Below are 12,281 nucleotides of genomic sequence, written 5' to 3'. Positions count from 1 at the left end.
CGGAGCCTGTGCTCCGCACCGGGAGGGGCCACAATGGTGAGAGGCCCGCGTACCGCAAAAAAAAAAAAAAAAGGTTTCATCAATTAGCTTTTAGAAAAATGGTAAACATTTAAAAAAAATCTGATGGTGGGGGGAGATAGTGCTTAGCATGAAAATCGAGTTGCAAAATCATACATATACTACGATCATAATTACGTAAAAATTGTGTATGCATATGGACAACATATGAAAGTGAAAATAGAGTTTTATATGATGAGGTAGAGTGAGTATAGGTAGAGTTTCTCTCTCCTTGAGATTTCTCTTTATTTCTGTTCGCTCTAGTAATGAAAAAGTAGACCGCATTTACCTCTCCACCCAGAGGGTTTCTTCTGGCGGTGCCTGCTGTTGCAGATGTCCTGGATGTTCTGGACCACACTTGAGCTCAGCCCGTGCTCCCTCATGATGGCCAGCACCTTTCTGTCCATCAGTTTATGGGACCGGAAGCAGCTGGCGTAACCACAATTCCCTCGGGTAAAGTGTTCACAGACGTGGAGCCTTTCACACGGTGGCTGCTGGTTACAAATCTGTCTTCCACCCTCTCCCTTATAATTTTTGCATATCTACAGAACAAAGAAACAATAGCCAGAGATAAAACATGTTTCTCTATGTGCCACATGTTAAGGCAAGTTTATATAAAAATTTCAGCTGTAATGACCTATAAGGGAACAGAATCTAAAAAAGAGTGGATATATGTATACGTATAACTGATTCACTTTGCTGTACAGCAGAAACTAACACAACAGTGTAAATCAACTATACTCCGATTAAAAAATAAATAATAAAAACGCAGCTTTTCTTACTTCCTGATAAGAAAAAAAATCAGAAGCAAGCAGAGATATATCAAAGGAAAAAAAATGCATGTGTATTCCACAATCTTTGATGAGTTCTAGTCAACTGATGACTTATTTGGGGCAGAAGAGGCCTACAAACTAACTAAAAGAAACTTGAATTTGATTAACCTCCTTTGTAAGAATCAACATAAGACGGCTAGCTACAGATAGAACCAAACAGGACCCAAAGGGAGCCCTACATTATAAAGGAACCCCAAAGAGGAAGGCCTGTCTTTGGATATCAATTCATTGTTCTATTAAAAGGACATGTGGAAGGACTTCCATGGTGGTCCAGTGTTTAAGACTCCACGCGGTTCGGTCCCTGGCTGGGGAACTAAGATCCCACATGCCGCGCAGTGCACCCAAAAAAAAGGACATGTGGGGACTTCCCTGGTGGCGCAGTGGTTAAGACTCAGTGCTCCCAATGCAAGGGGCCCAGGTTCAATCCCTGGTCAGGGAACTAGATCCTGCACGCACGCCACAACTAAGAGTTAGCATGACACAACTAGGGAGCCAGTGTGCCGCAACTAAGGAGCTGGCAAGCTGCAACTAAGGAGCCTGCCTGCTGCAACTAAGACCCAGTGCAACCAAACTAATTAACTAATTAATTAAGTTTTCAAAAGTGGACTTGTAGGTCTTACCTACAACTGCTGGGAGTCTAGAATCTAGTCTCAGCTAGGTAGAATGTCATTTTCTCAAAAGATCAACTGAAGCAGATAATTTGTATATTCCTATGTAAATAGGTATATCTACATATCTAGGTCTACAGAGATGTAGTTCTTACTGAAAGGAGAGCAGAAGAAACACTGTCACTGAGGCCAGACCAGGCAAAGCAGGACTAGAAGATGCTGGTTGAAGTCTGCAGCCCTGGAAGCAGCGACATGTGACCTCACATCTGAATTACTTACTCGCTCCCAACCTCTCTTTCTTTTGCTGTAAAGAAGGAAAATATTTGCTCTCCTCACCTAACCAAGTTGTCGAGCAGATTAAATAATAAAATACGTAAATGTGTTGTGCAAAATATGAAATGTGATGCAAATGTTTGAATCATTACATGAAGAAGCTTAAAGATGAAAACGTTTATAAGTCGTTTCAATAGACTGAGCAAACCAGGTCAACATGGGCCACTATGATGTATCCAAGTGGCAAAGACATGGATTCAGACTCTGACAACCATGACTTAAGCCATATAAACAACTTCTAAACCTCATGCAAATAGGTATCATTGCGATAGAGCCTATGATCCAGATTCAAGACTCTAGACCAACAGTTCTCAAAGTGTGGTCCCTGGGCAAGCAGCCTCAGCTCCAACTGGAAACTTATTAGAAATACAACTCCTTGGGCCCTTCCCCATATCTACAGAGTCAGAATGGCCAGAGGTAGGGCCCAGCAACCTGGGTTTGACAAACCCTCCAGGTGATTCTGACACACATTTAAAGCTTGAGAACCAGTGTTCTAGAGGCTTGAGTGAAACAAGAATAATTAGTAACTTCACAAATGATACTTTGGTTAACATTCCTAGTTCTATGCTGATGTTTAAGTAAGAATGCTCCTGCCAAAACAAATGAAATCATTTCTTCCTTTTAATAAATACATCTCAGTTACATAAGTTTCTAGACGAGGAAGTTAGATTTGCCTTGATGCTTTTATGTTCTCACAGGTCAAGGCAAAGTAGAAGAGTGTGAACATTTTAAGTTTTTGAGGGCAGGCAGTGTGTCTTGTCCACTGCTGCCTTCAGAAGGCTGCCCCTGTAGGAACTCCTGAGTGTTAGTTGAATGAATGCAAAACAAACAATAAGTAAAGTGAGACACAGAAGGACGAAATGCCTTGTCCAAGACCACAGAGGTGGTTAGTGGCAGAGTCAGGACTTTTGAGAGACATGGAAGGACCATCCTTGACCAACTCCCCTTGGAACTAGCTGAACTCTGGCTGACCCCCTCCTGCTAAAAACTTGAAAATATTCTGCCCTACTCACTCAAGTGAAAACACTCCTTTGAGAAACCACTCTTGCCCCAAATTGTCAAACAGAGACTTAGGTTATTGATGCTTTGGTCAATTTTCCGCTACAGGAACCAGCGCCTCAGACCTCTGGTTCAGGAAGCAGTGCAGGCTGCTAGTCTGTGATCCTACCCCTGACAAGTAGTAAATGGCAATTGAGTTATGGCTAAAAATAAACTTCAAGCACAAGCCTTCCCACCCCACCCACTGAGCATGGGTACTGAATTCTTAAAAGGGAAAGGGAACCTCAGATGACACTTCAGACTCTCTGTGTGGTAAAGGATGACAACAGCATTTTCCTACGAGGACCCTCCAAGCCCTTTTGTCAATGGGCTTTTCTGGGATCAATCAGCAACACCACCTTCTAGTAGGTTCTTCCCTAGAGAGAGGAAGAGCTGTCACTCCCCTTATTCTCCAGGGACGTGATACAGAAAGTCCTTGGTGATCTTGGAGAAGCAGACAGCAAACCTGAGGAGTGACCTTTCCAAGCTTCCAAGTTTAACACTAGACTAAGGTTAGAACCCAGGGACACTCCTCTCAAGGGTCATAACAAGACTTAACCTGTCGTCATCCCTTCACGTGAAAGGAAAAGGAGGGGGTGGGTCTGTTAGTCAATGGGACCTTTAACAAGTTGGTTTGTAAGGCGTCTCCCCAGGCTGGTAGCCAGGAGGGACTGAGCTGGCACACAGGCCAAGGGCCATAGGGATCCCAAGACAAGACCTCTAAACCTAGGCTCCTGGAAATGGAGAGAGAGAGAGAGAGAGAGAGAGAGAGAGAGAGAGAGAAATCCAAGTACCTAAATGAAAGAATGCCTGCAGAAATGGCATATATAGTCCTCCTCCACTCTCTCCGTCTCTGAAGACATTTTTGCAGACTGCCTTTCATTCCTATCTCTCTTGAGCTCAGTGATCAACTCAAAATCACCCCTCATGTCCTAAGGTTTCTAAGTCCTCAGGGAAACACACTGAGCTTAGAGCCAAAAGATGTTTAACCCCCCAGATATCCCTAATAGGTAACTTGTCATATATAAAAGCACATCTGAATTTCAACCTTGCTTATCTTTAAAATATATATATACATATATATATATTTATTTATTTACTTTTCTATTTTTGGCTGTCTCAGGTCTTATTTGCGGCATGGTGGCTTCTCTCTAGTTGTGGCGTGTGTGGGCTCAGTTGCCCCACAGTATGTGGGATCTTAGTTCCCCGACCAGGGATCAAACCTGAGTCCCCTGCATTGGAAGGCAGATTCTTAACCACTGGACCACCAGGGAAGTCTCCACCTTTGCTTATCTTAATCTCAGTCCCTTCCACCCATTTTACTTGAGTCTTCCATTATGTTTCTGTGCCTTTCTTTCAGTGTGAGGCTAACTTCTCTACACAGGGTTTTTCTCAGGTCAGATACCATTCTTTAAACAGCATCCTCTGATTTTCAAGTCAATAGTCCTGCGGGGATGAGTCTGTTAATTATCTGCCATTGTCCTTACCTTTCTTCTAAGTTCTTCTAAGCTTCCAAGTTTTAGCTGGACACCTAGTTACCCAGCCAGAAACTACATTTCCCAGCCTCCCTTCTACCTAAGTGTGATCATGTGATAAATTCCGGCGAATGAGATGGAGCAGATGCGCTTTTTACAATGTCCAAGCCGCATCTTTTAAAAAAGAAAGCTGCTTGCCTTTCACTTCCTCCCTCTCTACATTCCTGTTGGTTAGAAAATGATGATAGTGAGAAGAGTCTCCTTGTACCTGGAGGAGGAAGCCACATGTTAAAAGAGAACAGAGATTATCTACTGGTCCAATAATAGAATGGATATATTATATATAAGATAATAAGGCTGACCTACTGGCCTGAGCCCCTGCATGACATGGAATCCAGCTGCCTGACCATCAGATACCTACCGTCCTACATCTGGGCAAGACCAAAAGTCAGTGAACTATTTCTGTAAAGGGTCAAATGGTAAATATTTTAGGCTTTGCAGGCCATTCAGTCTCTGCTGCAAATACGCAACTCACTCTTGCATGAGAAAGGGGCAACAGACAATATATAAATGAATGGGGGTGGCTGTGTTCCAATTAAACTACAAAAACAGGTGGCAGGTGGGATTTGGCCCATGGACCATGGTTTAATGACCCCCGATCCAGACTGTCAAGTGAAACAAAGAACAACAAACAAACAACAGAGAAACAAAGTAATATTTCATTTGAATCACCGCACTTTGAGGTCTCTTTGTTCCAATAACTTAGCCTCAACCAATACACCCTGTCATCTTCCAAAGCCACCTCTTCCAGGAGGTCACTCGGATGTAAGGCACCAATTAGTCCTACTGCTATTTCTTCAGATCACACTGGCTCGCACAGCGTTCCCTAGAAGCCTAGCGGGGGAAGCATTCCAGCCTCCAATTCTTGTAAAACTTCAAATAGGAAGGAAATTGTTGGACTCTCTCAGATAACTCAGCAACAATCACCTGTTGACTGCCACCTGCCGGCCCTGGCACTCAGTTTTCTCTGCTCCCATTCCAACACACCCACGCCGCTACGCTGCCAAAAACTCGCCCTGCTTTTCAAACTAAGGAATTAGAACTTACCTCTGGCATAAAAAAAGGGTCATTTTGGAGAAGGAGCACTGCTAATTCCTCTTTGTTCAGTCCAGAGAGTGCATGATTTTTCAGGACCTTGAAGTTATCTTCTGAGAGAACCTCATGAGAATATTTGCATAAATTCCTGGAAATAGATGACAATGGTCAGTGTTTCCACTTCACAGAAAGTAAAGAAAAAGCAATCATCCAGGGAACTTTTCAATGAAAATCAATGCCCATATCCTTTGGTAACTAATACAGGTTGGTCTTGCTTCAAGAGTACACTTTAAAAATATAAATTGGGGTTTTTCCTGGTGGCGCAGTGGTTGAGAGACCGCCTGCCGATGCAGGGGACGCGGGTTCGTGCCCCGGTCCGGGAAGATCCCACATGCCGCGGAGCGGCTGGACCCGTGAGCCATGGCCGCTGAGCCTGCGCGTCCGGAGCCTGGGCTCCGCAACGGGAGAGGCCACAACAACAGTGAGAGGCCCGCGTACCACACACACACACACACACACACACACACACACACACACAGAGGGAAAAATATATATATATATATATATAAATTGATGAAACACCTAGATGGGAAAAGGGAATATGAGGATTTTTTTCACAAATTATACACTTGTGTACTTTATTTATGTATTTATTTTGGCTGCATCGGGTCTTCGTTGCTGCCCACAGGCTCTCTCTAGCTGCGGCGAGCAAGGGCTACTCTTTGCTGCGGTGCACAAGCTTCTCATTGCAGTGGCTTCTCTTGTTGCAGAGCACGGGCTCTAGGCGCACAGGTTTCAATAGTTGTGGTGCGTGGGCTTCAGTGGTTGTGGCGCACGGGCTCTAGAGCGCAGGCTCAGTAATGTGGCACATGGGCTTAGTTGCTCCGCGGCATGTGGGATCTTCCCCAGCTAGGGCTTGAATCCGTGTCCCCTGCATTGGCAGGTGGATTCCCAACCACTGTGCCACCAGGGAAGCCCCACACATGTATACTTTAAATTATTGCAATACTTCTTCAAACAATGTCTCCTCTAGTATACATTAATAATGTAGGATGAGGAAAAAATGGCAAAGAAACTGACACAAATTTAGTGGAAATGACTGCCCATTGAGAGACAAAGAATAATTAGGATAACACATCCGTGGATTGACAATAAAATCAATGCGAAAAGAGAATTCCATTGATCCAACTAAATTAGATGAAATTGTTCCTTGCTTTCTCTCTTCTATGCCTTACATACCAGTGTATACCGATATGATTTGTGACTACAAAGGAATGGAACAAGCTCATAATTGTACATTTCAAACAACTCTACAAAGAAAGAGATAAAAATCCTCTTCACTTTAAGACCAATGATCTAGGTCTGATAGTACTTTCTATGATGGAATTGTTCTATAATCTGAGCTTCCTAAAATGTAAGCCATACATGACTAATGAACGCTTGAAATATAGGTAATAAGACTAAGAAACTAAATTTTCTATTTTACTTTAATTAATTTAAATTTGAATAGCCACACATGACTAGTGGTTACCATACTGCATGGCAGAGATTTAAATCTTTGCTATTCAAAATGTGGCGGGAGGGCTTCCCTGGTGGCGCAGTGGTTGAGAGTCCGCCTGCCGGTGCAGGGGACACGTGTTTATGCCCCGGTCCGGGAAGATCCCACGTGCCGCGGAGCGGCTGGGCCCGTGAGCCATGGCCGCTGAGCCTGCGCGTCCGGAGCCTGTGCTCCGCAACGGGAGAGGCCACAGCAGTGAGAGGCCCACGTACCACAAGAAGAAAAGAAAAAAAAAAAAAAACGTGGCGGGAGAACCAGCAGCTTCACCATGATCTGGGAGCTTGTCACAAGTTTAGAATGTCAGGTCCCACCCAAGTTCTACTGAATCAAAATCCGCCTTTCAACAAGATCCCCAAATGATTTAATCACACTGAAGTCCCACAAGCACTGACTTAGACCATTGAGAAATCCAGACAGTTCCAATGTTTTCATTAGACAAACATAATGCGACAGTTATCAATGTTCACCTAACAAACTCTTTCGACTTAACTTACATATGCTCCCTATAATATCGCCAACGTCCTCAGATTTATGGTTTTAACAGTTGCTAATATGATGGGATCTTAATATTTTCCGGTTTGCTCAACCATTGTCAAATTGTCAGGAGGTTAGGCGATGGCCAGATTTTCACTACATTACAACCTTTGTACAAACAAACATTCTTCTTTTACATTATTTCTTGAGATGTATTCCTTTGAGAGTATTGCCTCAAAGGACACAATCAGTTTCCCTGCAGCGTCTGTTTCATTTTGATCTCCTTGCTCTCCAGAAAACATACCAGCAATCTGAAAGCATGTCTATTTCCCCACAAGCACATTAACATAGTTTTATCACTTTTGCTCCTTCAGTAAGTAGGAAATAGACGTATGGGGGGCTTCCCTGGTGGTCAAGCAGTTAAGACTTGGTGCTCCCAATGCAGGGGGCCCAGGTTCCATCCCTGGTGAGGGAACTAGAACCTGCATGCCACATGGTGCAGCCAAAAAAGAAAAGAAAAGAAATAGACTTATGTTTTTAATTTGCACTTTAATTATTAGCAAGACTGAAATATTCCCAAATGTAGGCTTGATGCTTGCATTTCCTCTTACTTATAGTATTTGTTCATATCTTTTAACTGTTTATCTAGTGGAGAAGGGGTATTACCCTACAGATTTATAACTGTTCTTTATATTTTTTAATACTAATCTTTACCAGCCTTGTGTATTTCAGTTCTGCATTTTTCCCTTTTGATCAAGAACTTATTAAGGCTGTTGTTGTTCAACAATCTGATTGCTGTTCTATACAATCATATCCTTCCAATTCGCCATTAATAATTTAGCCCACTGTTTTAATACTTGAGAAATTAAGTCCTCCACCACAGCTGGATAACTATACCATTTTGTTCCACCCTTAAAAGAGATATTTTCAACTTTAATTCTTTAAAATATCTGGAGCTTATTTTGACAACCAGCATCAGAGGAGGACAGAAGTGCTTTATATCAACTTTTCTCCATAACGTCTATTAAATTGGACTCCTTTCTTACTATTTTGTTATAGAGGACTATTGTTTGTTAACTTTTTAGCAAATTTAGAACTTCTGGAATCCTTATTATGTTTTTATCAATCTACGGTTCTACTTTGAATTCAATACCATACAACTGAAATGTCCTTTGCACTGTGTGTTAAATATTAACAGAATAATTTATCCTATTATTGGCTTACTCCTTTTCAAAAATCTCTTTAGTGTGCTTAACTATTATTTCCTCTATAGAAATTTTATTCTGGCTTTGTCACTTTCCACAAAAGATCATATTGAGAATCTAATTTGTGTTAACGCCATACATTAGATTGGATATTATGTCATCTTAACTACATTAAATCTTCTGATTCTGGAACAGAAAATATCTCTTCATTTATTCAAGTCTTATTCTATTTTTATTACTGAGAATTAAAATCTTTCTTTTAATACGTATCTCGGGCTTCCCTGGTGGCGCAGTGGTTGGGAGCCCGCCTGCCGATGCAGGGGACACGGGTTCGTGTCCCGGTCCGGGAAGATCCCACGTGCCGCGGAGCGGCTGGGCCCGTGAGCCATGGCCGCTGAGCCTGCACGTCCAGAGCCTGTGCTCCGCAACGGGAGAGGCCACAACAGTGAGAGGCCCGCGTATCACACACACACACAAAAGTTCTCTCATTTCCCAAATATTAAACATGAATCAGTTGCCACTATTACGTTTTAGTTGTTTGTCACTAGTAAACAGAAATGCGAATGACTGCAAAATTATCTTATTGAAATTGACAATGATTTTTTAAATGTAAACATCTACATAAAAGTTATTCTCTAGGAATTACTCTTTCAAAGCCACTATTCAAACAGTGACTTTTTTTTTTTTTTTTTTTTTGGTACACGGGCCTCTCACTGCTGTGGTCTCTCCCGCCGCAGAGCACAGGCTCCGGAGGCGCAGGCTCAGCGGCCATGGCTCACGGGCCCAGCCGCCCCGCGGCACGTGGGATCTTCCCGGACCGGGGCACGAACCCGCGTCCCCTGCATCGGCAGGCGGATTCTCAACCACTGCGCCACCAGGGAAGCCCCAAACAGTGACTTTTAATAGTCCCAAACTATTCACGCTGTCTGCGTGTAAGGCATTTCTGAAGCACTCTAGAATTGCCTTCTTATCTAGCCGTGGAACCGCATGAGAAAAATCGGAATCAACAACCATGGCAGCCACTGCCCAAGCCCTTAAACCCTAGCCAGCCCCCCATGCACCCTGCTTCATGCACAATTCAAGGGCAGTTGGTCAGGCTCTGGCAACAGCCTGTATCTTAGCCGTTTTCTCAGGCGTGCTCTCTCCTGGCTTTCTCTACCAGGAGTTCTGGCTTCTACTGTGTGTCTGGCACTCCTTGATAAAGCTGACCTCAGCTCTCCACTTGCTCTTGGGGTCTGTGCTTTCAGATAACTTTGGGTCCCCAGCAGCCACCACGACCCAGAGCCCTCAGCAGCTGGGCTGGGACTCCACCGCATCACTCCTCCAACCACCACGGGAGAGGAGATCTGTGAAGAGCCTCGACAGCAGGAAGGGGACCAGCCTCCTGCCCGAAGCAGGAAATCCCTCCATTAGAGCTTTACCAGGTACGTGCGAGCCTCATGACCTCACAAGGCATCTCACTCCACTGGGTACTGCGGTTAGTGATCCTCTTGATATGGAACAGAGAACGACCCTGTTGAAACACCCTGCTGCTAGGCAGGTTTTACCCTCTGGCTCGGAGATATCTGACAACTGAGAGGAATTAAGAACCTTTCTTCCCTTTGAGCTCCAGTCCAGACATTGTGATCACGGAGCCAAGACTATGGTACCTCTCCTGTGGCCAGATTAGGGTCAAAGATGAGGAGCCAGTCCCTCTCCAGGTCCCAGCAAGATACAGCATCGGTCATATCTGTCCTGTGCCTGCTCTGTCCTAGCCAAGGAGCAGTGGGGCACTTCCAAGGTCCTGAACGTCAACATTTCCTCTACATAACTAAAGGCAGCCAGACAAGTGTAATAAGAACCCCTCTGCCTGGAGCCCTGAGTGTCCAGGCTTTGCCAGCCTCACCCAAGACACTCATGCCTGTAGGAAGAGCCCGCCCAGCACACGCTGCGCTGGCTGGATCCTTGACGTTGCCCGTCTGAGGGCCCAGATCGCTTTTCATTTCTCATCTTCCTCCTCAGGCAAACTACTCATTCCTCTAGATTCCATAATACTCACCTTGAACCCAGCTTCAGTCAGCAGCATGTCATATCTAGCCTTGAGTTCTAACCTGCAGCCCTGTCCCTGGGAGGCCCTGCTCGGTTTTCCCACATTCCCTAGAATTCTCCCAACTTGTTCGAGGCTTTATCTCCATCCTAATTTCAACATATTGTTCAGGGCAGGGCAGTCTGTGCTCACCTATTTGGGGAGTAAGACCAGAAGTACAGACACGAACATTTATTACATATTTACTAAGTGACAGGAACTTGCATCTGTTATTTATAACCCACGAGGAAAACAGTTTACTTTTTACTTTGGGAAACTGAGGCTGGGTAAAATGAGAAATCAAAGGTGACTCAAATAAGAGGAAGAGCTGATAATTGAACCCAGATCTCAAAAAGCAAATAAAAACATAATCTGGAAAAATGAACAAAAACAGACATGTCTGAAATTTTTCCAAACCAGACCAAAAAAAAATGCCATTCTGGATCATTCAAACTACTGTTCCCTAGCACTAAGTAGAAAATTGAGAGTAGGGTATGAGGAGAGAGAATGCATATAAATCACATATGCAGTGTAGAAGGGACACAATAAATGATAGAAACTGTTGCTTAGGGACTTCCCTGATGGTTCAAGGGTTAAGACTCCATAATTCCACTGCAAAGGTGCAGGTCTGATCCCTGACTGGGGAACTGAGATCTTGCATGCTGCATGGTGAGGCCAAAAAAACAAAAAAAAGAAACTGTTTCTCATGATTGACACTGTGGAGACAAGTTGAGCAGCAGTACTCATCATGGTCAGGGCTTGATAGAGATCATGTTCAGGTTTAAGATGCAGAAGCTTCCTTCTCACTTTCTTCTGATCTCTCTGTCCCAGCTCCAGGTCCCTAATATTCGCTAGGAGGATTTAGCCAGGAAATAGTGTGAAAGTCTCCCAAGGCCTCTTGGGGGTTCTCAAAGCCAGTGGTTGTCAAAGTGAGGTCCCCTGATCAGCATCACCTAGGAGGTGGTCAGAAATGCAAATTCTCAGGCCCCATCCCAGACCTGCTGGGTGAGTCTCAACCTTCTAGCTCACATCAGAATCATCTAGAGGGTCTGTTAGAACACAGATTGCTGGGGCCCACCCCCCAGAGTTTCTGATCAGTAGGTCTGGGGTGAGGGCTGAGAATCTGCATTCCTAACAAGGTCCCAGGTGACGCTGACCTGCCAGTCACTTGGAGCAAGGATGCTCAAGGCTACCTTCACCAACAAAGAAGAACGGGCTCAGCAGAAGGTTGATTCACAGCCACAGGGACTCCCCGCCTCCCGGCACGGAAAAGAGCTTCCCCACAATCCATTATGAACTGCCCAGGGGAAGACAAGTGTTTTCAGAATGCTGCCTGCACTTGGAGCAGATAAACTTAAAACAGCATGAGCTGGGATAAAAGGTGATAACTTTTTTAAAAAAAGAGCGAAGATGGCCTTGGAAGAGGCAGGAATGTCTCTCAGGAATCTCAAGCCAAAAGCCTAAAAACAAATGACTTTTTCACTCTTCTCTTCCAGTCACAGGACAAAATGTTACTTTAACCCTGGCAATTAATGCTCCC

General features: G+C 44.2%; 1 protein-coding gene across 2 annotated transcripts in view; it reads right to left on the bottom strand.

Moving 5' to 3' along the window:
* Window positions 1-12,281, bottom strand: part of ZC3HAV1 (zinc finger CCCH-type containing, antiviral 1) — a 62,814-nt gene that overhangs the window by 34,507 nt on the left and 16,026 nt on the right. For both annotated transcript variants that reach the window (XM_067042055.1, XM_059074887.2), the window contains 2 exons: window positions 5,452-5,587; window positions 347-599 (listed from right to left, as the gene is read on the bottom strand). In XM_067042055.1, coding sequence (XP_066898156.1) covers window positions 347-599; window positions 5,452-5,587 — 389 coding nt within the window. The remainder of the gene's footprint in view (window positions 1-346; window positions 600-5,451; window positions 5,588-12,281) is intronic.

This window comes from Kogia breviceps, chromosome 9, assembly GCF_026419965.1.
Source record: "Kogia breviceps isolate mKogBre1 chromosome 9, mKogBre1 haplotype 1, whole genome shotgun sequence".
Classification (NCBI taxonomy): Eukaryota; Metazoa; Chordata; class Mammalia; order Artiodactyla; family Physeteridae; genus Kogia; species Kogia breviceps.
This window is presented reverse-complemented; position numbering and strand designations above follow the sequence as displayed.